The sequence below is a fragment of the Piliocolobus tephrosceles genome, chromosome 3 (assembly GCF_002776525.5).
Source record: "Piliocolobus tephrosceles isolate RC106 chromosome 3, ASM277652v3, whole genome shotgun sequence".
Taxonomy (NCBI): Eukaryota; Metazoa; Chordata; class Mammalia; order Primates; family Cercopithecidae; genus Piliocolobus; species Piliocolobus tephrosceles.
In genome coordinates, this window is record NC_045436.1 from 33,882,699 (window position 1) to 33,905,146 (window position 22,448).

Below are 22,448 nucleotides of genomic sequence, written 5' to 3' on the forward strand. Positions count from 1 at the left end.
TGATATTGATAGCCTCCTAGTATGTATTCCCAAATAATCTGAATTCCTATGTTCATATCACAAATGAACTATCTATGCCAAACTCTCTATTTGGGCATTAAATCATGATTCATCGAACTCCTCAAGAATTATGCTCTGATAAATAGGCCGTCTTCCTCCCACATTTTTACTTTTTAGGGCATTTATACTTATGAATTTATATTTTTATAAGTATGGTATTATGTCTCTAATTCATGAAAAAACTTTTATTGGTTACATTTGCCATGTTAGCACCATTTTATTGTTTTGCTTAGTAGTAAAACTCCTCAAGACAGTCGTCTGTTATTTGCTTCTACCACTTTTCTAAGGCGGAGCGCAGTGGTTCACACCTGTAATCCTAGCACTTTGGGAGGCCGAGGCAGGTGGATCACGAGGTCGGGAGTTCGAGATCAGCCTGACCAACATGGTGAAACCCCATGTCTACTAAAAATACAAAAATTAGTGGGGCGTGGTGGCACATGCCTATAATCCCAGCTACTTAGGAGGCTGAGACAGGAGAATGGCTTGAACCCGGGAGGCAGATGTTGCAGTGAGCTGAGATGGTGCCGCTGCACTCCAGCCTGGGCAACAGAGTGAGACTCCATCTCAAAAACAAAACAAAAAAAAAGTACAAATGATTAGGATATATCCATGGCACATTTAATAAATGTTTGTTGATAATAATGTCACAGGCATGTAATATTTTCCTATGTATATTACTCCTGTGTATATTATCTTTAAAAACAGTTACTTCCTACATTTAAAGATCTAAGGATGAACATTTCATACTGCCACATTGCTGAAATCAATGGTCAATATTCAGGCCTTATTGTGCTTGACCCCTCAGCAGCATTTGACACAGCTGATCAATATATTCATTGCCCTTTGCAGCGTTTGGTAGCTTTTAGCCTTCCTGAGCATGCGGCAGCATTAACTTCACCTCTACTTCACCTCCATCTTCACACAGCTTTCCTTTCTGTACGTTTCTGTGTCCAAATCTTCTTCTCTTTTTTGGTCTCTTATGGAGACACCAGTTATTTGGATTTAGGAACCACCTTAAGTTCAGGGTCTTGAGCTCCTTAAATACTTATATTTATAAAAATCTTGGCCGGGCACGGTGGCTCACACCTGAATCCCAGTACTTTGGGAGGCCGAGGCGGGCGGATCACGAGGTCAAGAGATCAAGACCGTCCTGGCCAACATAGTGAAACCCCGTCTCTCCTAAAAATGCAAAAATTAGCTGGGTGTGGTGGTGTGCACTCGGGAGGCTGAGGCAGGAGAATTGCTTGAACCCGGGAGGTGGAGGTTGCAGTGAGCCAAGATCGTGCCGCTGCACTCCAGCCTGGCAGTAGAGTGAGACTCTGTCTCAAAACAAAACAAAACAAACAAACAAAAAATTATTTCCAAATAAAGTCACATTCTAAGATTCCAGATGGACATGGATTTTGGGAAATACTATTTTACTCTTTGCAGGACCTGGATATCCTTAAATAATTGTAACTATAAAGATCCTATTTCCAGATAAGTTCATAATTTCAAGTTCTGGATGGACATGAATCTTGGGAAATACTATTTTACTATAGTGTGTAAAATCTACATCAGAAAAAATTGTCAATCATTTATGTTATATTATCACCCAGGAACTATGCCTTTTCAATGCTCTATTGTTTATTTTGTGATCTTTGAATTATTTTTCTTTTATTTTGCTCTGTTTTTTAGAAAAGGCATTTACCACACAACTAATAACCCTCTACTAGAACAGTGCCCAAAGTTATGGAAATGATGACAAATCAATATTTTTGTTCTAAATGATTGACAATCAGGTAAATGTCTCCCTGATGTTCTAGTACACAGAGATAAGAGATCAGAGTTGAGAAAACAGAAACATAAAACTGCAGGGAGAATACTTGGAGAAACCTGGTCTGAGTCACCTTGACCCATGATACCATGTACTGTGTGGACACATAATTTGGCAAGGTAATGGGCCTACAAGTTAAGCATTAATGGAGTCCTTTCCCCTCTCTTTACCAATAATAGAAATACTTTCAATATTTATGGCAAACCATGGAGTTGTTTTAAACTGAAGCTGTCCCACTAATGGTGTGGCTGCAGCCAAGTGACAAACAGAAACCTCCCACAAACCGAACCAGTAACTGACCAACAAACTGGAGAACTGGAATTAGAAATTCATCAACAAGTTCTCAAAAGCCTTTCGTTTTCAAAAGACTGAACACACCAGCTAGGTATGGGCTTTTAAAAAAGTACAAATGAGGTGGAACGCAGTGGCTCATACCTGTAATCCTAGCACTTTTGGAGGCCGAGGCAGGTGGATCACGAGGTCAGGAGTTCGAGATCAGCCTGACCAACATGGTGAAACCCCATGTCTACTAAAAATACAAAAATTAGCTGGGCATGGGGGCACACGCCTATAATCCCAACTACTTAGGAGGCTGAGGCAGGAGAATCGCTTGAACCTGGGAGGCAGAGGTTGCACTGAGCTGAGATGGTGCTACTGCACTCCAGCCTGGGCAACAGAGTGAGATTCCATCTCAAAAAAAAAAAAAAAAAAAAAAAAGTACAAATGATTAGGATATATCCATGACACATTTAGTAAATGTTTGTTGATAATGATGTCACAGGCATGTAATATTTTCCTATGTATATTACTCCTGTGCATATTATTTTTAAAAACAGTTGCTTCCTACATTTAAAGATCTAAGGATGAACATTTGATGCAATCAGTACATGAAAGTAAAAATCAGAAGAATTGGACATGTTCAACATCTTGCTAGCTACAGTCATGTACAAAAAATGGAATAATGAAATAGGAAGTATGTGATTCACTTCTGTTTTGACTCAAGAAGTTTAGGGTTTTCATTTGTAGTATATATGATAAAAAAGTATAAAATAAATATAACATAAGTAAATTGTTATTTAAAAAGACCATCCAGAAGATAGTATTTCTGTATGTTGCCTTAAGTTTCTCTTCGTAACCACTCAAATTATCGAGAGCTATAATGATCAGGAACTCTATCTCCTTTTCTACAGCTAAATATGTTGGTGTTTTAAATTGGGAAACCCAATTCTAAAGCATTACAAGTTTGAATTATTAAATTATCAATGTCTTTTCTTCCAAAACATATTTTACATTACTTACTTTTAATAGATAATTGTGGAAAATGAGTGATATGGTTTTGCTTAGTCCCTACCCAAATCTCATCTTGAACTGTAGCTTCTGTGATTTCCACATGTTGTGGGAGGGACCTGGTACCAGGTAACTGAATCATGGGAGCAGGTCTTTCCCGTGCTGTTCTCATGATAATGAATAAATATCACAAGATCTGACGGTTTTATAAAGGGGAGTTCCCTTGCACACGTCCTCTTGCCTGCTGCCATGTAAGATGGGACTTTGTTCCTCATTTGCCTTCTGCCATGATTGTAAGACCTCCCCAGCCATGTGGAACTGAGTCCATTAAATCTCTTTCCTTTATAAATGACCTAGTCTCGGGTATGTCATTATTAGCAGCATGGGAACAGACTAATACAGTAAATCGGTACTGGTAGAGTGGGGTGCTGTGGTAAAGATACCCAAAAATGTGGAATTGACTGTGGAACTAGGTAACAGGCAGAACTTGGAACAGTTTGGAAAGCTCAGAAGAAGACAGGGAGATGTGGGAAAGTTTGGAACATTCTAGAGAATTGTTGAATAAAATGCTGATAGTGATATGAACAATAAAGTCCAAGCTGAGGTGGTCTCAGATGGGCGTGAGAAACTTGTTGGAAACTAGAGCAAAGCTGACTCTTGTTATGTTTTAGCAGAGACTGGTGGCATTTTGCCCCTGCCCTAGAGATCTGTGGAACTTTGAACCTGAGAGAGTTGAATTAGGGCATCTGGTGGAAGAAATATTTCCAAGGAGCAAAGTGTTCAAGAGGTGACTTGGGTACTGTTAAAAGTATTGAGTTCTATGTATTCACAACTATATGGTTTGGAATTGGAACTTATGTTTGAAAGGAAAGCAGAGCATAAAAGTTCAGAAAATTTGCAGCCTGATGATGCCATAGGAAAGGAAAACTCATTTTCTGAGGAGAAATTCAAGTGGGCTGTAGAAATTTGCATAAGTAATGAGGAGTCAAATTTTAATTGCCAAGACAATGGGAAAAATGTCTCCATGGCATGTCACAGATCTTCATGGCAGCCCCTCCTGTCACAAGCAAGGAGGCCTAGGAGGAATAAATGGTTTCATGGGCCAGGCCCAGGGCCTTGCTGCTCTGTGCTGTCTCAGGACTTGGTGCCCTGCATCCCAGCTGTGGCTAAAAGGGGATAACTGGGAGCTCAGGCTGTTGCTTCTCAGGGTGCAATTCCCAAGCCTTGCCAGCTTACACATTGTGTCAAGTTGGTGGGTGCAGGGAAATCAGGAATTGAGATTTGGGAATGTCTGCCTAGATTTCAGAGGATGTATGGAAATACCTGGATATCCAGGCAGAGGTGTGCTGCAGGGGCAGAGCCCTCATGGAGAACCTCTGTTAGGGCAATGCAGAAGAGAAATGAGGGGTTCCAGCTCCCACAGAGTCCCCACTGGAGCATTGCCTATTGGAGCTGTGAGAAGAGGGCCAACATTCTCCAGACCCCTGAATGGTAGATCCACTGACAGCTTGCACTGTGTACCTGAAAAAGCTGCAGACACTCAATGCTAGCCTGTGAAAGCAGCCTGGAAGGGGAATGTACCCTGCCAAGTCACAGGGGCAGAGGTGCCCCAAGACTATGGTAACCAACCTCTTGCATCAGTACAACCTGACTGTGAGACATGAGTCAAAGGACAGCATTTTGGAGCTTTACAATTTGACTGCCCTGCTGGATTTTGGACTTGCATGGAGCCTGTAGCCCCTTCATTTTGACTGATTTCTCCCATTTGGAATAGTTGTATTAACCTAATGCCTGTGCCCCCATTGTATCTAGGAAGTAACTAGTTTGCTTTTGATCTTACAGGCTCATAGGTGAAAGGGACTTGCCTTGTCTCAGACTGAGACTTTGGACTGTGGATTTTTGAGTTAATCCTGAAATGAGTTAAGACTTTGTGGGACTGTTGAGTGATTTATTTTGAAATGTGAGGACATGAGATTTAGGAGGGGTGAGGGGCAGAATAATATGGTTTGGCTGTGTCCTCACCCAAAATTCATCTTGAATTGTAGCTCCCAAATGTCATGGTGATAGAGACAGGAGACAGCCAAGGGTCCCACTACCCTTCGCAAGCCACCCGCCCCCCACCCCCCCCCCCCCGTGAAACCCCCCCCTCCAGCCTAAAACAGCCTGAAGGCTGAAAAACCAGACTGCCAATCTGAATGAAGCCCACCTTTTCCCAACTGACTTTGAATAATGCCCAGCTGTGCACTGGGAGGATGGGGTGTAGTCTCAGGAACTGCATGTCATTTGTTGGGGGGTGGAGCCTGGCTTCTGTTCCTGGGTGGGGACCTGGGATTCAATCTGTAAGGTAGGAAACCTGCTCACAGGACTCTTTACTGCTTTGCTTAGAGTTAGTTTTCCTTTTTGCTTAATAAAATAAATTTTGTTCACCTTCCCCTTTTAAAGTGTCTGTGTGCCTAACTTTTCCTGGTTGTGTGACAAGAACCCAGTTTTTTCTACAACATTTTTGGTGGCCAACATTGGGCTTGAGGAATGAGGGTGAGTACCCTGCAAACCAACAAATCTTTTTTTTTCTTTTTGCTTCTAAGCCTTTTTCTCCTTGGACCTCTTCTGAGGGGAGAGGAAGCTGTGCACCACTCCACCCCAATGACTGCAGGCATGCACAGGATGGGCAAATAAATGGTGGGTTCCCCGCTATCCTCCCTGCCAGGGCTGGGCTGCATGGCTCAAGGGTGCCCAACAGCAGGCTGGTCAGTGTTCCCTGCCATGCAACCATGGAGCCTTTCCCTCCCCTGGCCAGGGAATTGGACTCTGATTGATTGCAATTAAATTTATCTCCCTTGTGGAGGAAACTATTTGCATAAGAATAAGAGGTTCTTCCACAGGCATCTTTTCTTTTCTCAGTTAACACAGCCCTGCATTTAAGCAGTCTTCCTTTTCTCCAATGGGTCAGGAGCTGACTTAAGCAAGTTTTTTTTTTCCCCCCTTTTGGAAGATATTTTGCTAGGCCAGTAGTGATGGGATCATTGTTTATATTTTCTGCAGAGTTTTAATTGTGACAAATTCTTTATGAGGTTGGCTTTAAGCTGTAGCCAATCTGGCGTGCTTTGCATGACTTCCTTTTTTTTTTTTTTTTTTTTTTTTAAAGATGGAGTCTCACTCTGTCACCCAGGTTGGAGTGCAGTGGCACAATGTTGGCTCACTGCAACTTCCACCTCCCTGTCTCAGGTGATCATCCTGCCTTAGCCTCTCAAATAGCTGTGATTACAGGCACGCATGCACCACCACAGCCAGCTAATTTTTGTATTTTTAGTAGAGATGAGATTTCACCATGTTGGCCAGGCTGGTTGCTAACTCCTTACCTCAGGTGGTCCACCCGCCTGGGCCTCACAAAGTACTGGGATTATAGGTGTGAGCCACCACTCCAGGCCTTTGCATGACTTTCTGTATGGTCAGCAGTGAACTTTGCTGCAGGCCTCCATCTTGGTTTATGGACTTGGGGGCATGACCTGTAACCCCACGGCAATGCTTTATTTAGCCTTCGCACAACCCGGGTTCAATCCTAGCTTAGCAACTGAGTCCTTTCAGGTTTGATATCTGCGTAACTTTGCTATTTGTTGATTCTTTTCTCCTCCATGAACTGCCTTGGATTTTTCTTTCTCTGAGGCTTTGGTAAAGTTTGAAAGGCGGAAATATTGGCTTCTTGTTATGGCTAAAGTAGAGTAATAGGGGATTTAAAAGGATTTTCTTAAGGAGTGTTTAGCTTAATTAAAGATGAATATCTAAGTTATAGGTATATTTAAAAAGCCTTTATGTTTTTTTTTTCTCTCTTCTGAGATCTTGCTTTGCTGGAAAACAGCTTTTTCTCAGTCAGCTGTATTATTTTTCTCCATTTTGCTTTACCAATTTTAATGCACACATGAGAGGGGAGAGACCTCTGTCTTCCTCATGGAACCCCAGGAATTAAAAGTGGATAGATCCCTCTCAAAATCTCTTTTTGCCTCCCAGTAATGCCTGCCTATTAGGCTCTAAAAGCTGCATGTTTTCCTAGCCCTGCCTCTTAAAGGGACCAATAATCCAAATAGGAGGTTGGCAAATGAAACATTGTATGGCTACTGGATTTTCTTCTTCCTGTCTGTGTAGTTATATATGTGTTGTGTGTGTAATCTCTATTTTAAAAAAAGATCTAATTAATTGGCTTAAAAGAGGATAAGTGCTTGGATCAAATATTTTTAAAAAGGGGAAATAAAAGCTGTGGTACTTTTCAGTTCACATGACTTTAATCTTCAAAAAATTTAAACAGCCTAAAAGATTATTGGTAAAGTGCAGATGTCATCAAAATATAAGTAGGTGGACTAAATTATGCAGGTCAAGTGTTGCTTTTTGGGTTTTGAGAACTATTTGTCTTGCCTGCTCCACAATTGGTAAGGCCTGGGGACATATAGAACTAACCATGCCCTTAATTACGCTGGAAGGAGTCAAATCTTGTTTACACCTAGCACAAAATCAAAACAATTTACCAAGTTTTACAGTTAAAAATTGCTAGGAGTAACCATTATAACATGTAATTGAAACTACTGGAAATAGATTTACACGCAAGCTGTATAAGAACAGTAGGATGTGTTTTTAGTAAAAGAGTATAAGAAAGAATGGAAATATAAGTTCTTCCTTAGGTTTAAAAGATTGTTTTGAATTTGATAAGATAAAGCTAAAAGTCCAAACAAGTTGTAAAGGGATCGTACAAATTAATCTTGCAAAAATTCAATATTTGAACATATTGACTAAATTCAAAAGGATATTATATGGTTTTCTTGTGAATTGAGCATTAAAATAAAAGCAAAACAAGGTTCTTTTAAGGCACTAATCTGCTCTTAAGTAAAATTTGTGAGGGGTTATAAAAGGTTTTTGGTTTTTTAAATTTCTGATTCATCATTTTGGCAAAATGAATAACTTAAGGTAATCTGGAGTTCTATTTCATAATATCAAGTGTTTTAAACCTCTAACACATTTAACAGGCTTCTCAAAATCAAACTTCAGTTTCAAAATTGTCTTTCCTGATGCCTGGCTTTTGGATGCTTCAGAGAATCCCTGGAGTATCCAAAAGAGAGGAAAACAGGATTAGTTGACATATTTACGTATATGAGATTGCCAAAATGGTGTTCAATATTCTTTAGGTTATATTTTGGTAAATAATACTAATATATGTTTCAAATTTGCATGGGATTTTAAAAATTCTATTGTCTCAGTATATGCTATTATAATTAAGGTTTTTATGTTAAATAATTATAAATGACAGAGATAACCATGCTTCTTTGTCAATTGTGTTTCTAACTGTAACTAACCTGGACATTTTGTTATTCACAGACAATTTTCTTGGTTTAATCCTTTTCAAAAGATGGCTTATAATAAGCTGTAGAACTCTGACAAGTGCTCTCAAATACAGGTTTCTGGTAACTTTGGAATAAAGGGAAAACATACAGAACTCATGAAGAATAAAAATATTCATGAATCCATACAAACTGAGGCAATTTTTTTGACTTATGCTTGGAATATTGCTAATCCTTGTTTTTTTTTCAGAGTCAAGAAAACTTGTTTTGAACTATTTATGACCTTTAATAATTGAGTAAGGTATGCTCCTGTGAACAAAATACAGAGCATGTTTGTCTGGCTGGCTGGCTTCTCCAGAATTTGGAAACTAGTTGTCAATATTCTTAACTTGTGGCAATACAGATGTTTGTATAGGAATCCATTCTCTTTTGAAAGAGGGTGGAATTGGATAAACTGGTTGTTTCACTAAGGCATTCACTGGAAGGGTATGCTTCCTTTTAAGGAGTCAAGTTTATCTTGCAGAGCCAGTAAGAGCTTCTTGAAAAAACTGGCCTCATACCCTTGTCTACACAGTCCCTCTACAGGGTTTCTGACCTGTAGTTAGAAAAGAATGTCACTTTCTTACAGACTCAGAAGCTCCAAGTTTATCTTGGGACCTTAAGAGGAGAGAATTACCCAACTCACAGGTATTTGAGCATGCAAACTGATGGCTGGGCTTGGCTTTAAAAAGTCTTATCTGAGATTCCCTGTGGAACAGATTTCCATCAAAGACAATGTAAAAGTCCTACATAGAAATAGTTATTCCTTCTGCACTTTATGCAAATAATCAGTCCAAGTGTAAGATTAAAGTCTATTTTACAAACAACTCAGTCCTATAATGATTTTTTTTTAAACAAAATTGAGGATTGGAGAGAGAGAAATTATGTTTGAAAACTTATCATACATTTGTTATTAAATTCTAGACTCAGTTGTTTTTAAGTTTTTGCCTACATTTTAGAGTAACCCTGCTTCTTCCTGTGAACCAACCAGTAATCTCCGACTACAGCTCAGAAGGAATAAAAGGGCTGGGTAATGTCAAAAATTTGGATCAACATTCTAGTTCTGAGTAATTAGCCTGCAAATCCTGCCAGGTGATGGGAATAAATAGGATGCCCATCACCTGGAGGTTTCCTTTTTGGGAAAGTAAGACCAAGGGAGCTAACCAAAGCCAAGCCCCATGCACCCAAATCTTAGCAAGGATAACTATAGCCACCAGTTATCTGGGCATGTCACAAGACGTCCTTTTCCTTGTTGGAGGAGGACTCAATTCTACAGCCTCACCTAAGCATTTGGCTTATGATAAGAAATCCACGCTAGCCCCTGAGACACATTTTTGTCCCAAACTCAATTCCAAGCTTCAGATCAAAGCCCTAGGGGAAAACAACAACAACAACAACTAGATCTGAAGGACCTAGATGCAGATGATAATGGCAGTTAAAAGGCACAATGCCAAGCTTCCCATTTCATGAATAAGGGTCACACTAGTCTCCATGGCATAAATGAGGTCTGGAGAATCCAAAGGCTACTGACAGCAGGGGAGATAGGGTGTCCAAGGGTAAAAGCGAATACTCCCACCCACATTACTCCCTGTTAACACAAGTGAAGACCGCTTTGTCACCCACCCTGTCACAGTCTCTGGGACTTGGGGATACAAGTAAGGAGGAATCTGCTCCCCTTTTTGTAGATGAGTAGCCATTCATCATCAGTCTGTATACCTTTCTTTTTTCTTTTTCTTTCTTTCTTTTTTTTGAAACAGAGTTTCACTCTTGTTGCCCAGGCTGGAGTTCAGTGGTGTGATCTTGGCTCACTATAACCTCCACCTCCTGGGTTCCAGCGATTCTCTTTCCTCAGCCTCTTGAGTAGCTGGGATTACAGGCGTGCACCACCATGCCCAACTAATGTTTGTATTTTTAGTAGAGATGGGGTTTCACCATGTTGGCCAGGCTGGTCTTGAACTCCTGACCTCAGGTGATCTGCTTGCTTCAACCTCCCAAAGTGCAGAGATTACAGGCATGAGCCACTGCACCTGGCCGTCTGTACCCCTTTCAAATGCATCCTGAGTCTCTAGGACCACTTTGAAAAAAAATCCTTCTTTTTTTGTGTTTCTCCTCTATCCTGTCTTCACAGTTACATAATTGTGTTTCCGTACTATGGGACACCTCCCCCAGATGCATTCTCCAAACTGAGGAGAGTTAATTTCTCAAACTTTAAACTGGTTGGCTTAGGATTGGGCTCAGGGGAAGGGAACCCAGAAGCCTGACATGCTGGCTAAAGGGTAAAAGATTTTTCTACCACTTAGGCTTTTGGCCTCCCTCTCCCTGTGTAAGCTGGTAAAAGGCCTCAGAATTTTTTTAGCTGTCTTCACCCCCACCCCCATTTTGTTTTGATACATGTTTTCTATAATCCGGTTTGTTTCTCGCCTTTAGGCAATCAAACTCCAAAAGTTCATGCAACCGGAGACTTGGATGAGTGCCCTTTTTGCCAGGGACCCTTTGATAGGCTTCTGTGGGAGCTCTGATTGCCGTTTTCCCCAAACAGCGCCCCCTGTCAGAAGAAAGCAGTTAAGATGAGTCTTTGTCCTTATCCTTATTCCAATGGCAGTTAGGTATACTTCTTTAGAGGGGGAAATGATAGAGACAGGAGGTAGCCAAGGGTCCTCCGGTGAAACTCTACCTTCAAGCCTAAGATAGCCTGAAGGCTGAAGAACCACATTGCTGCTCCCGGATGAAGCCTATCCTTTCCTGACTGATTATTTCTAAATGATGTCCACCTGTGCACTGGGAGGATGGGATGGAGTCTTGGAAGTGCATGCTGTTTGCAGGGGAGAGGAGCCTGGCTTCTCCTGTTCCTGGGTGCGGATTTGGGATTCAATCTGTGAGGTGGGAAACCTGCTAACAGGACTCTATCCTGCTTTGGTGAGATTTATTTTTCCTTTTCATCCAATAAATTCCATTCCCCCTCACCATTCAAAGTGTCTGTGTGCTTAACATTTTCTGGTCCTGTGACAAGAACGCGTTTTTGTTTTTTGTTTTTTGTTTTCTAAAAGAGTGGGTGGAACCTGATGGGAGATAACTGAATCATGGGAGTGGGTCTTTCCCATGCTGTTCTCATGATAGTGAATAAGTCTCACAAGACCTGATGATTTTATAAAGGAGAGTTCCCCTGCACATGTCTTCTTGCCTGCTGTCATGTAAGATGGTACTTTGCTCCTCATTCACCTTCTGCCATGATTATGAGGCCTCCCTAGGCATGTGGAACTGTGCATCAATTAAACCTCTTAAATTACCTAGTCTCAGGTATGTCTGTATTAGCAGTGTGAGAACAGACTAATACAATGAGTAAACTTATTTTAATTAGTCCTTCTAAAAAAGGTGCCAATTTGAAGAATTTATTAAATGAGTAACCACAAAATAGGTTATAATGCATAAAATATTGAAATAATCCATGAGTCCACAAATACATTTAAAAACGTTTAAAAATTAGGAACATCAGAAGATGAAGTTCTTTCGTACAGACAAGTGCCAACAAATAGAATGCTAGAATTTGAAAAATCATCATTTTGAAATGCCATAAAAGTAATTATTTCAGACAGGATTCTTTGATTTACGCTAATAACATGTGTGAAAAATTGGGAACAAAATACTCTAACCTGAAATAATTGCCTCTGTAGATTACTTGTTAGTTACAAAAAGAAAAAGTTTCATTTACAAAGTAGAAATTTTGCAGACACCTCCATAATCAAGAGATCAAAGTTACTGTCACCAAATATAGGAGAACCTGAGATCACATGCTTCCTGATATGTATGTGCACTGTGAAGGATACAATATCGCCTATGTATTACTCCTACTGGAAGCATTTGACCTGAACTTAATCATGAAGAAGAAAACAACTCTTATCTCAGAGGCATTTTGCAAAGCCTCTGAGATGGATTCTTTGAAAATAGCAAAGTAATGACAAGACAAAAAAATTAAAAAAATTAATTAATGTCTAGGGAACTGTTCTGGATTAAATGAGCCTAAATAGACATGTAAACTAAAAGTCAGCTATGATTCTTGATTGGGTTCTGGATTAGGAAAATTAAACATCATAAATTTAATTTGAGGAAGAATTTGGAAAATTTGAATATGAGCTGCACATTAAATAAAATGCTGTATAAAAGTTAAATTTTCGCAATTTCTACATTCACCAGAAGACGGAGGTCCTCTTTCCTTGCCTAACGCAGCCATGGCTCGTGGTCCCAAGAAGCATCTGAAGCGGGTAGCAGCTCCAAAGCATTGGATGCTGGATAAATTGACCGGTGTGTTTGCTCCTCGTCCATCCACCGGTCCCCACAAGTTGAGAGAGTGTCTCCCCCTCATCATTTTCCTAAGGAACAGACTTAAGTATGCCCTGACAGGAGATGAAGTAAAGAAGATTTGCATGCAGCGGTTCATTAAGATCGATGGCAAGGTCCGAACTGATATAACCTACCCTGCTGGATTCATGGATGTCATCAGCATTGACAAGACGGGAGAGTTTCTGCCTGATCTATGACACCAAGGGTCGCTTTGCTGTACATCGTATTACACCTGAGGAGGCCAAGTACAAGTTATGCAAAGTGAGAAAGATCTTTGTGGGCACAAAAGGAATCCCTCATCTGGTGACTCATGATGCCCGCACCATCTGCTACCCCGATCCCCTCATCAAGGTGAATGATACCATTCAGATTGATTTGGAGACTGGCAAGGTTACTGATTTCATCAAGTTCGACACTGGTAACCTGTGTATGGTGACTGGAGGTGCTAACCTGGGAAGAATTGGTGTGATCACCAACAGAGAGAGGCATCCTGGTTCTTTTGATGTGGTTCACGTGAAAGATGCCAATGGCAACAGCTTTGCCACTCGACTTTCCAACATTTTTGTTATTGGCAAGGGCAACAAACCATGGATTTCTCTTCCCCGAGGAAAGGGTATCCGCCTCACCATTGCTGAAGAGAGAGACAAAAGACTGGCGGCCAAACAGAGCAGTGGGTGAAATGGGTCCCTGGGTGCCATGTCAGACCTTTGTACATAATTAAAAATATTGTGGCAGGAAAAAAAAAAAAGTTAAATTTTTTCTAAGTGAGATTACTGTATTGTATTTATGCAGTAGGATATCCTGCTTAAGAGATAGGAGGTTCATACATTTAATAATGAAGATACAGCAAGTGTGGGAAAATGTTAAAAATCATTGAATTAAAGTAAAGTATATGTGGGTATTCCTTGTATAGTTTTTGTAACTTTGCCATAAGTTTGCACTTTTTTTTTTTTTTTTTTTTTGAGAAGGACTTTTGCTCTGTCACCCAGGATGGAGTGCAGTGGCACAATCTTGGCTCACTGCAACCTCCGCCTCCTGGGTTCAAGCAATTCTCCTGCCTCAGCCTCCCGAGTAGCTGGGATTACAGATGTGCATCACCACGCCTGGCTAATTTTTGTATTTTTAGTAGAGATGGGGTTTCACCATGTTGGTCAGGCTGGTCTCAAACTCCTGACCTTGTGATCCAACCACCTCAGTCTCCCAAAGTGCTGGGATTACAGGCATGAGCCACTGAGCCAGGCTAAGTTTGCACTTTTTAAAATAAAATGTTTTTAAAATTACAATAATTTTCATCATAATGCATAATAAAAAAGGGCAAATTTCTTTTTTTGAATTTTTTTTTTTTGAGGCAGAATCTTGCTCTGTCATTTAGGCTGGAGTGCAGTGGTCTGATTCCAGCTCACTATAACCTCTGCCTCCTGGGTTCAAGTGATTCTCGTGCCTCAGCCTCCCGAATAGCTGGGATTACAGGTGTGCACCACAAGGCCCAGCTAATTTTTGTATTTTTGGTAGAGACAGGGTTTCCCCATGTTGGCCAGGCTGGTCTCAAACTCCTGACCTCACGTTATTTGCCCACTTTGGCCTCCCAAAGTGCTCGGATTACAAGTGCGAGTTACCGCACCCAGTCCAGGGACGAACTTACTCATTCAATGAGCAGCATATTTCTTTGCAGTTGGATAGATAAACAAACAAAACAGGCAAAAAGCCCTTCCTCTGTAGAACTTACATTCTTTCTCCTTATTTCTGAGCTTCCTTTGTTAAATGGATGAGGGTGGGGAATGTTAAGAAGTATTGGATTTGATATTTTGTAGTCTCTCTCTTCACTACATGGAATTATTTCAGATGCATAAATTTGTTTGCTTTGAATATATATACCTTGGCTAATTTATTCCTCCTAGAGCTCTATAAAAATATTGTAATGTAAATGCTAACCAACAACACTTATGCATAGTCATAACAGAAAATAACCCTATTAGTTCTGTCTTTTGTATTATTATAGACCCAAAGCAAGACACCACTGAACCATTTATTACTTTAAAAACATTCTAAGCTGTGAGGTTGCTTTTGTTTATCCTTCTGAGATTAAGAATAAAATATCTATTTCAGATGTTTAAAAAAGCATTCCTTAAATTATCTTTGTTTACAGGCCTTGTAGGCTGTATCTTGTTGTCTAAATCTAAGAAGATTAATTGTAGCATTAGTAATGGTCATGTACCACCCCCAACAGAAAATAAATTATACAATTTTAATTTAAAGCTAAATTTAAAAATAGTAAAGTTTTATTTATACCTTTAGATATATGCCAGTTTAACAGAATCAAAATTTATATTAAAACGCATAAGAATTTTTTAAAAATAGAATTAACAGGAAATATTTGACTAACACACATTTATGTATCTATATAACTGGTAATGAGTCAGAAAGAATATACTTCTCTAGACACTGCATATTGTTTTTAATGTTGTGTAGGCTCTAATTTCAATTGCAGGGTCAGATAAAAGGTTGGTTGCATTGTTTTTCTATGCATGCTTTTTAATTTCATCCTTTGCATTTATTAACACTAATAGGTAGTTTTTGTTGTTGTTGTTGTTGTTGTTGATGCTATCTGTTCAGAGGTATTGGAAAACAGTTTTTCAGAACTCTCTAGATTTTCACTTGGTTTGGTTTTTTCATTTAATTACCTACCTTTATGTGTGTAAGTATTTGGGTGGTATGGGAGAGAGGAAGAAAATTTGAAATCTCTCTTTTCAAATTTTTTTCTTATTACATTTTTACAAGTCCCTCTCAATGAAAATCTACATCTGTCAAACACATTTGCTATTCAAAACAACTTTAGTGAGCAGATGAAATAGAAGGAAGGAAAGTGGGCACTTCCATATTTGTTTTCAATGAAATATCTTAGAAAGTTAAGAAACTTGAGGTCACAAAGGAGAAGCAAGGCATAACTCTGAAGAGGACACTGGGTTTGATTTCAAATAAGGGAAATGAGGGAAAATGGAAGGAGATTTCCTAACTCAACAGAGAAGATGGAATTTAAATTTACCAAAATCAGTAATAAGGTAGAAGTGAGAATAAAGTACTTTCAAAGCTAAATAGAGAAGGAGAAAAGTGTTTAAAAGCTCATTTTAAAGTAAAAGAGAGATGAGGAGTTACCGGATTTGTGTGAGAAAGAGCAGATACATTTATTGTTTTTAAATATCACAGAAGAGAGGAATACATTTGAGCAAATAAGTTTAAGAAGAAGCTTTCTTTCCTTTTATTATTTGTTAATCACCAAGACAGTGGGGAAAATGTCTTTAGGACATGTCAGAGACCTTTATGGCAGCCCCTCCCATCACAGGCCCAGAGGCCTAGGAAGAAAAAATGGTTTTGCAGACCAGGACCAGGGTCCCCCTTCTATGTGCAGCCTAGGATCTTGGTCCCCTGTTTCCCAGCTGTTCCAGCCATGGCTAAAAGGGGCCAAGGTACAACTCAAACCATGGCTTCAGAGGGTGCAAGCCCAAAACCTTGGCAGCTCCCATGTGGTGTTGAGCCTGTAGGTGCACAGAAGTCAAGAATTGAGATTTGGGACCCTTCACCTAGATTTCAGATGATATATGGAAACATCTAGATGTTCAGGCAGAAGTTTGCTACAGGGGCAGGGCCCTCATGGAGAACCTCTGCTAGGACAGTGCAGGAGGGAAATGTGGGGTTGGAGCCCCCACATAGAGTCACCACAGGGGCACTCAGTAGTGAAGCTGTGAGAAGAGGGCCACTGTTCTCTAGACCCCAGAATGTTAGCTCCATTAACACCTTGCACCATGCACTGGGAAAAGCAGCAGACACTCAATGTCAGCCCATGAAATCAGCCAAGAGGGGGCTATACCCTGCAAAACCACAGGGGTGGAGCTGCCCAAGGCCATGGGAGTCCACCTCTTGCATCAGCATGACCTGGATATGAGACATGGAGTCAAAAGAGATCATTTTGGAACTTTAAGGTTTAATGACTGCCCTATTGGATTTTGGATTTGTATGGGTCTTGTAGCCCTTTGTTTTTGCTAATTTCTCTCATTTGGAAATGGGTGTGTTTACCTAATACGTATACCCCCTTGTATCTAGGAAGTAACTAACTTGCTTTTGATTTTACCCACTCATAGACAGAAGGGACTTGCCTTGTCTCAGGTAAGCCTTTGTACTGTGAAATTTTGAGTTAATGCTGAAATGAGTTAAGACAGGGCACTTTTGGGAAGGCATGATTTGTTTTGAACAATGTGAGGACATGAGTTTTGGCAGGAGCTAGGGGCAGAATGAAATGTTTTGGCTGTGTCCCCACCCAAATTCCATCTTTAGTTATAGCTTCCATAATGCCCATGTTCTGTGGGAGGGACCCTGTGGAAGTTAATTGAATCATGGGGGCAGGTCTTTCCCATGCTGTTCTCATGATAATGAAAAAGTCTCACGAGATCTGATAGTTTTATGAAGGGAGGTTCCCCTACACAAGCTCTCTTGCCTGCCACAATGTTAGACCTAACTTGGCTCCTCTTTCACCTTCCACCATGACTGTGCAGTCTTCCCGGCTATGTGAAACTATGAGTCAATTAAACCTCTTTCTAAATTACCCAGTTTCGAGTATGTCTTTATCAGCAGTGTGAGAACAGACTAATACATAATTTAACCCCAAAGAAGAGTTCTTTAATGGAGAAATTCATATATTGTGAAATTGATCCTATTCCTGAAATCTTTACTTGATGACTGAGGACCTCTAGCCAGGTTCCTTACTTACATCACTTGGAATTAGTTGGCCTCCATATAAGACTAGTTTGAACTGATAGTGCTGAGTTTACAAGTTTTCAAATATATGCAAAATATACATAACCATATTAATGATTAATGGTGACATGCTTATAAAATCGTGACTCTAACAAGCTCTATTAGGTAGAGATACATGCAATCACTGAGTTCTGTCAAGAGATGGTGTCCTTTATGCACAATAAGGCACATTTTTCAGTTTATTATTCAATATAATAAATTCTAACAATTTTCCAGAAGTGCTCACATAAAAAAAAATTAGCCTTTATGTTTTAGTAAGTTGTTGTTTTCAGTAATCATTGCTTCCTGAGCAGATATTTTTTGGTGTTTTATTTTGTCATATTTATTGGCTATTATTCCTGTTAGAAACAGCTTCTGATACTAAGAAAGAAACATCAACAAGAGAAGACATCTTTCCCATAAAAAAATTTGTTCCAGCTGCATTTTGATTTGAAGTTGAATATAGACAAAGGTAAAAAGAAAAGCTAAGAAGACGTTCCCAGGTGAGGCATTGGAGTTTCAACTAGTCTGGTCAGGGGCCACTGTTAAACTACAGATATTTGATAGGAATTGTCCCTTTAACTGTGAGGAAATGGTTTCCTAATGATACTTTTTGCCTTTTACTCTGGGTTAGCTTCTCATCAGTTCATAAATGCCCATACCTGGTTCTGTCAACATTTTTTGGTTCATATTATGTGCTTTATGAGGCCAAACATAGCAACACAAACATTTAAATTGCTTCCATGTTTTACAACCTCAACTGCTGTATTTTATATAAAGGCCACAAAATGAATACTGTTATTGATGAAAATTGGGTTACCCTGAGGACTCTTGCTTAACTGAAGTCACAAATGGAGCAGACAGAAAAATCAAAAGTGTATGCTGAGAACGGTGAGTAAAGAGTGGACTCCTCAGAGCAGTAATAATTTTCATTTCCAGAGGCCAGAAGTAAGAAAAGAGGGATTTTTTTTCTCCATTGGGAAATTTTATTTCCAGTGTTACTTGAACACAATACAACTAATATAAATTTAAAAAAATGAATAGTTTGTTACTTAGAAAAAATGTTATTTGTATAAGGGACTCAAAAATAGTTTTAAAATATTACTATATGCTAGAATCTGATTTTGTTTATTTGTTTTGTTTTGTTTCTTTTGGTTTCTATTTATCGTGGGCCTGCAGGTTTTATTTTTAAAATGTAACAAAACTTATTTGATATTCCTCAGAATGCTTCTATGTTGATCAGCACTCAATGCAAGCTCTACCTGTCATAATTACACTGTATATACTTTAGTCAGGCAAGTAAGAAGTTTCTGCTTTGCAAACTAGTGGACCATTTATTAAACCAATTTTAATCTTCCTGACAGTCATACATTCACCTAAAACAATATTAATAATAAAACTCTATTAAAACACTAGAAAATAGCTGGTATTTCTCCAGAAAGCCCAAACCAATTGTCAAGGATTGGATCTATATTAAATGGGCTGATTTTTGACAGGCAAACTTGAAAGTTAAATGTTTTTGAGTAATGCTTGCAACTAGTCACACTTTGTCAGTAGCTAGTTACTAGATTAGTCTTCCCCTTCTAATAGTTTTGATCCCTATTGTAGGAAGGGTACAAGTTATCCAGAGACTGTTGTTCTTTTATCAGAGTAAATTCTTCACATATGTTTGCAAGTCATGACTAAAGAATACACAAAAGAGCATATTTAAATATATTTTGCTAATTAGTAACAATAACTTTTTTTTTGTTTCTGATTTTTCTCTGGGATTATGCCAGCTAGTTGATACATGTTCATTAATTTTATAGTACAAACAACATTAATGAGGGTGCTATTCTAAGATTTTAGTCCAACTTCAAGCTAATTATATTAATACAAGCTCTCCTGCTTAGTGAATAATAATCATAATTTGTAAAATAATCATATAATTTGTAAGTGCATGAAATGAACTCCCTTAGAAAATGTTAATAGACACCTTTTTATAGCATATGTCCTATAACTGAATAAAAAGTTTAGCTACTTGATTGGTTATTTATGTTGTATTAAATAATGATTTAATAATAAATGGAGCTTTAAACTTCTTGTAAGTAAATTAATGCTGGATAGTTGAATACCTATATTCCAAAATTATTATTTTGGGCAAAGCATATAAAAGTTAATTCACCTAACTATGAACATATATAAAGCCATTAAGAACTAATTTTTTAAGACACTTTTAAAGTTTTTTAAAATTCCTGAATATTTTGCTATTTACTATATCACCACTAAATTAGCAGAAAGATAAAAATAGCTAATACCCTTGAGTACTTATTATGATCTAGATAATGTGCTTAGCTCTCTCCAGGTATTATCATATTTAATATAACAAACTCATAAGGCAGATACCATTGCTGCCATTTGACAGAAAAGGTATAAGACTAAGAAACTTGGCCAAAGTTGTGCAGGTTATAAGAGGCGAGGAATGGGCTGGAAACCTGATCTTCCACTGCAAAGCCCATCTCATGCTCTTACCTGTATTGCACCTTTCCCTCAACAGAGGGATTCTTTGCCTCTTCTCCTATGAAAAAATGGAAAGAAATTTAACCAAAAGAAAATTTTCAACATATCATATATTGCCAAAAAAATGTAGTGTTACCTTCCCTGGTTCTTACCAGTGAATATCAATAAATATTATTGATTGATTCCTGATAGACTTGAAAGGATGAATTCATTCCCTGAAGAGGTAGAAAATAGATTACTAAACTAACACTACAACTGAACACTGAACATTCTGACTAAACAACCAACAAAAAATAAAATAGTTGTATATTAAACAAGAAAGAAAGCTACATTTACCATAAATTATACCATCATAGGACAAACATTAGTTAAGAACAGACTACTTTTAGCCATACTTATGATTCTCAGAGGAATAAGCCTGATTTTGTTCATGACTTCCAAAGGACTTTCAAAGAGAAAGAACATTTAAAAAATAAGAATTAATATTTAAAGTTTATGAGTTGTTGTAACCAACCCCTTGAAGATGGATTGGTTTCAAAGCTAGAAGTCACCTATTAATACCATACCACTAATACATTTGCATTAATAATAGCCATTCTATGAATAGCATTAGCATCTTCTCAATAAACCCATGTAGTCAACACTTATACTTCTTGATTCCTGAATAAATCATACGACAAAAGATGAATTTTTAGTTTCTATGAATTACACATAAAAGAGTCACCTCTTTAATTTATGTGAGTTGTGTTTTTTTACAGATAGCATTAAGGTTTCCTAACTAATTACTTTTTTTTTTTGTTTAATCATTTTATGGGCAAAACCTTAAGGACTCTTAGAAAAGATAAAGCTTTGCCTTTCAAAGAAACCACTGCCATCTCCCACTGAACGAAAGAAGTTTGACCATGACTTTGCCATCTCTACTTCCTTTCATGGGATACACAATATTGTTCAGAACCGGAGCAAAATTCGCAAGATGCTCTGGTTGGTGGTGGTTCTGGGCTCAGTCTCACTCATGACATGGCAGATCTACAGTCGCTTGCTCAACTACTTCACATGGCCAACCACAACGTCCATTGAGGTTCAGTATGTGGAAAAGATGGAGTTCCCAGCTGTGACATTTTGTAATTTGAACAGGTAAAATTAGTTTTTTAAAAATATTTAGTTCCTATAAACTTGCTAGTGTAATCTTTCTTGGATGACTGACAAAGAGTTTTCTTATGTGGAAATTATCATATGTAAAACCACTGGAGTTCTTAAATTGCACTTAAAAGCACAAATTTAAGGGATCAAAGAATTCACTAATTTCTTCTTTCACTTATTTTCCTTCTTTTCTTCCTTCACTCCACAATCATATTCTAGGTAACATCCCAAATCCTATCATTAAATAGATGTAAAAGAGATGGGAGTTTCACTATATTGCCCAGACTATTCTCAAACTCCTAGGCTGAAGTGATCCACCCGCCTCCGCCTCCCAAAGTGCTGAATTTATAGATGTGAGCCACTGCGTCCAGCCCAATGTAAAAGTCTTGATCTCTGCATGTTAGAAGTTAATTCATTGGCAGAAAAGAGAAACATCAACAATCGCAGTGCAATATGGTAATTGCGCAATAAAATAAAACAATGTGCAAGGGCTCTGAAATCCCACAGAACAGATTAATAGTCTCCATCGTGGGTGTTATGGAAATCTGGGTATTAAAAGGTGACTAGAGCTTTCTAAGTGGAGATGAAGAAGAACTGGAAGAGGGAACTACTTTGCAAACACATAAAGATATAAAATGTTCTGATGTACATATGACGAGCTATTTAATGTAGTAGAAGCAAGGCCAACTCCATGGGTCTGTGATCAGTGCAGCTGCAAAGAGCCCTGAGCTTAGAAGAGGGTTACACTTGATTCAATGCTCTACTGTCACTGTTTTGAGTCCTTGACTGCAACTTATTCAAGAAAACTGCAGTCTATTGACTGTACACCAAATCTGCTTAGAGGAGGGCAACTTTCCACCACTAGGCTTCCAGGCAATGCTTTGTAATTGCCTGTGGTGAAGCCTGAAATATCACACATAGGATTTTTGCCTGAGAAAGGAGGGCTTCTTAAGACCCACCACTTAGTTATTAGGGAAGTCACTCAGCCTTCTTAGTGTCAATTTTTATATTTATAAAATAAGATAATATCATCTACTTCACATATTTGTTGTTACATTACATAAGGTAATAAGTACTCCATTGTGTTTCATTCCTGGGGGACTTCTAGAACTGGTGCTCCATATACAGTAGATGTTACAGCTTGTTTGTATGACTGT

General features: G+C 38.7%; 1 protein-coding gene and 1 pseudogene across 2 annotated transcripts in view; both read left to right on the forward strand.

The window, feature by feature from the left end:
- The first annotated feature begins 12,723 nt into the window (after positions 1-12,723).
- LOC111553362 lies at positions 12,724-13,601 on the forward strand (annotated as a pseudogene). The gene has a single exon (XR_002734928.1). The product of XR_002734928.1 is annotated as a 40S ribosomal protein S4, X isoform-like (transcript).
- A 4,851-nt stretch (positions 13,602-18,452) lies between these two features.
- The window catches only part of ASIC5 (acid sensing ion channel subunit family member 5), a 34,246-nt gene continuing 30,250 nt past the window's right edge, over positions 18,453-22,448 (forward strand). Inside the window, exons 1-2 of the mRNA XM_023228109.2 lie at positions 18,453-18,543; positions 20,979-21,285. Coding sequence (XP_023083877.1) covers positions 18,504-18,543; positions 20,979-21,285 — 347 coding nt within the window. The 5' untranslated portion in view covers positions 18,453-18,503. The remainder of the gene's footprint in view (positions 18,544-20,978; positions 21,286-22,448) is intronic.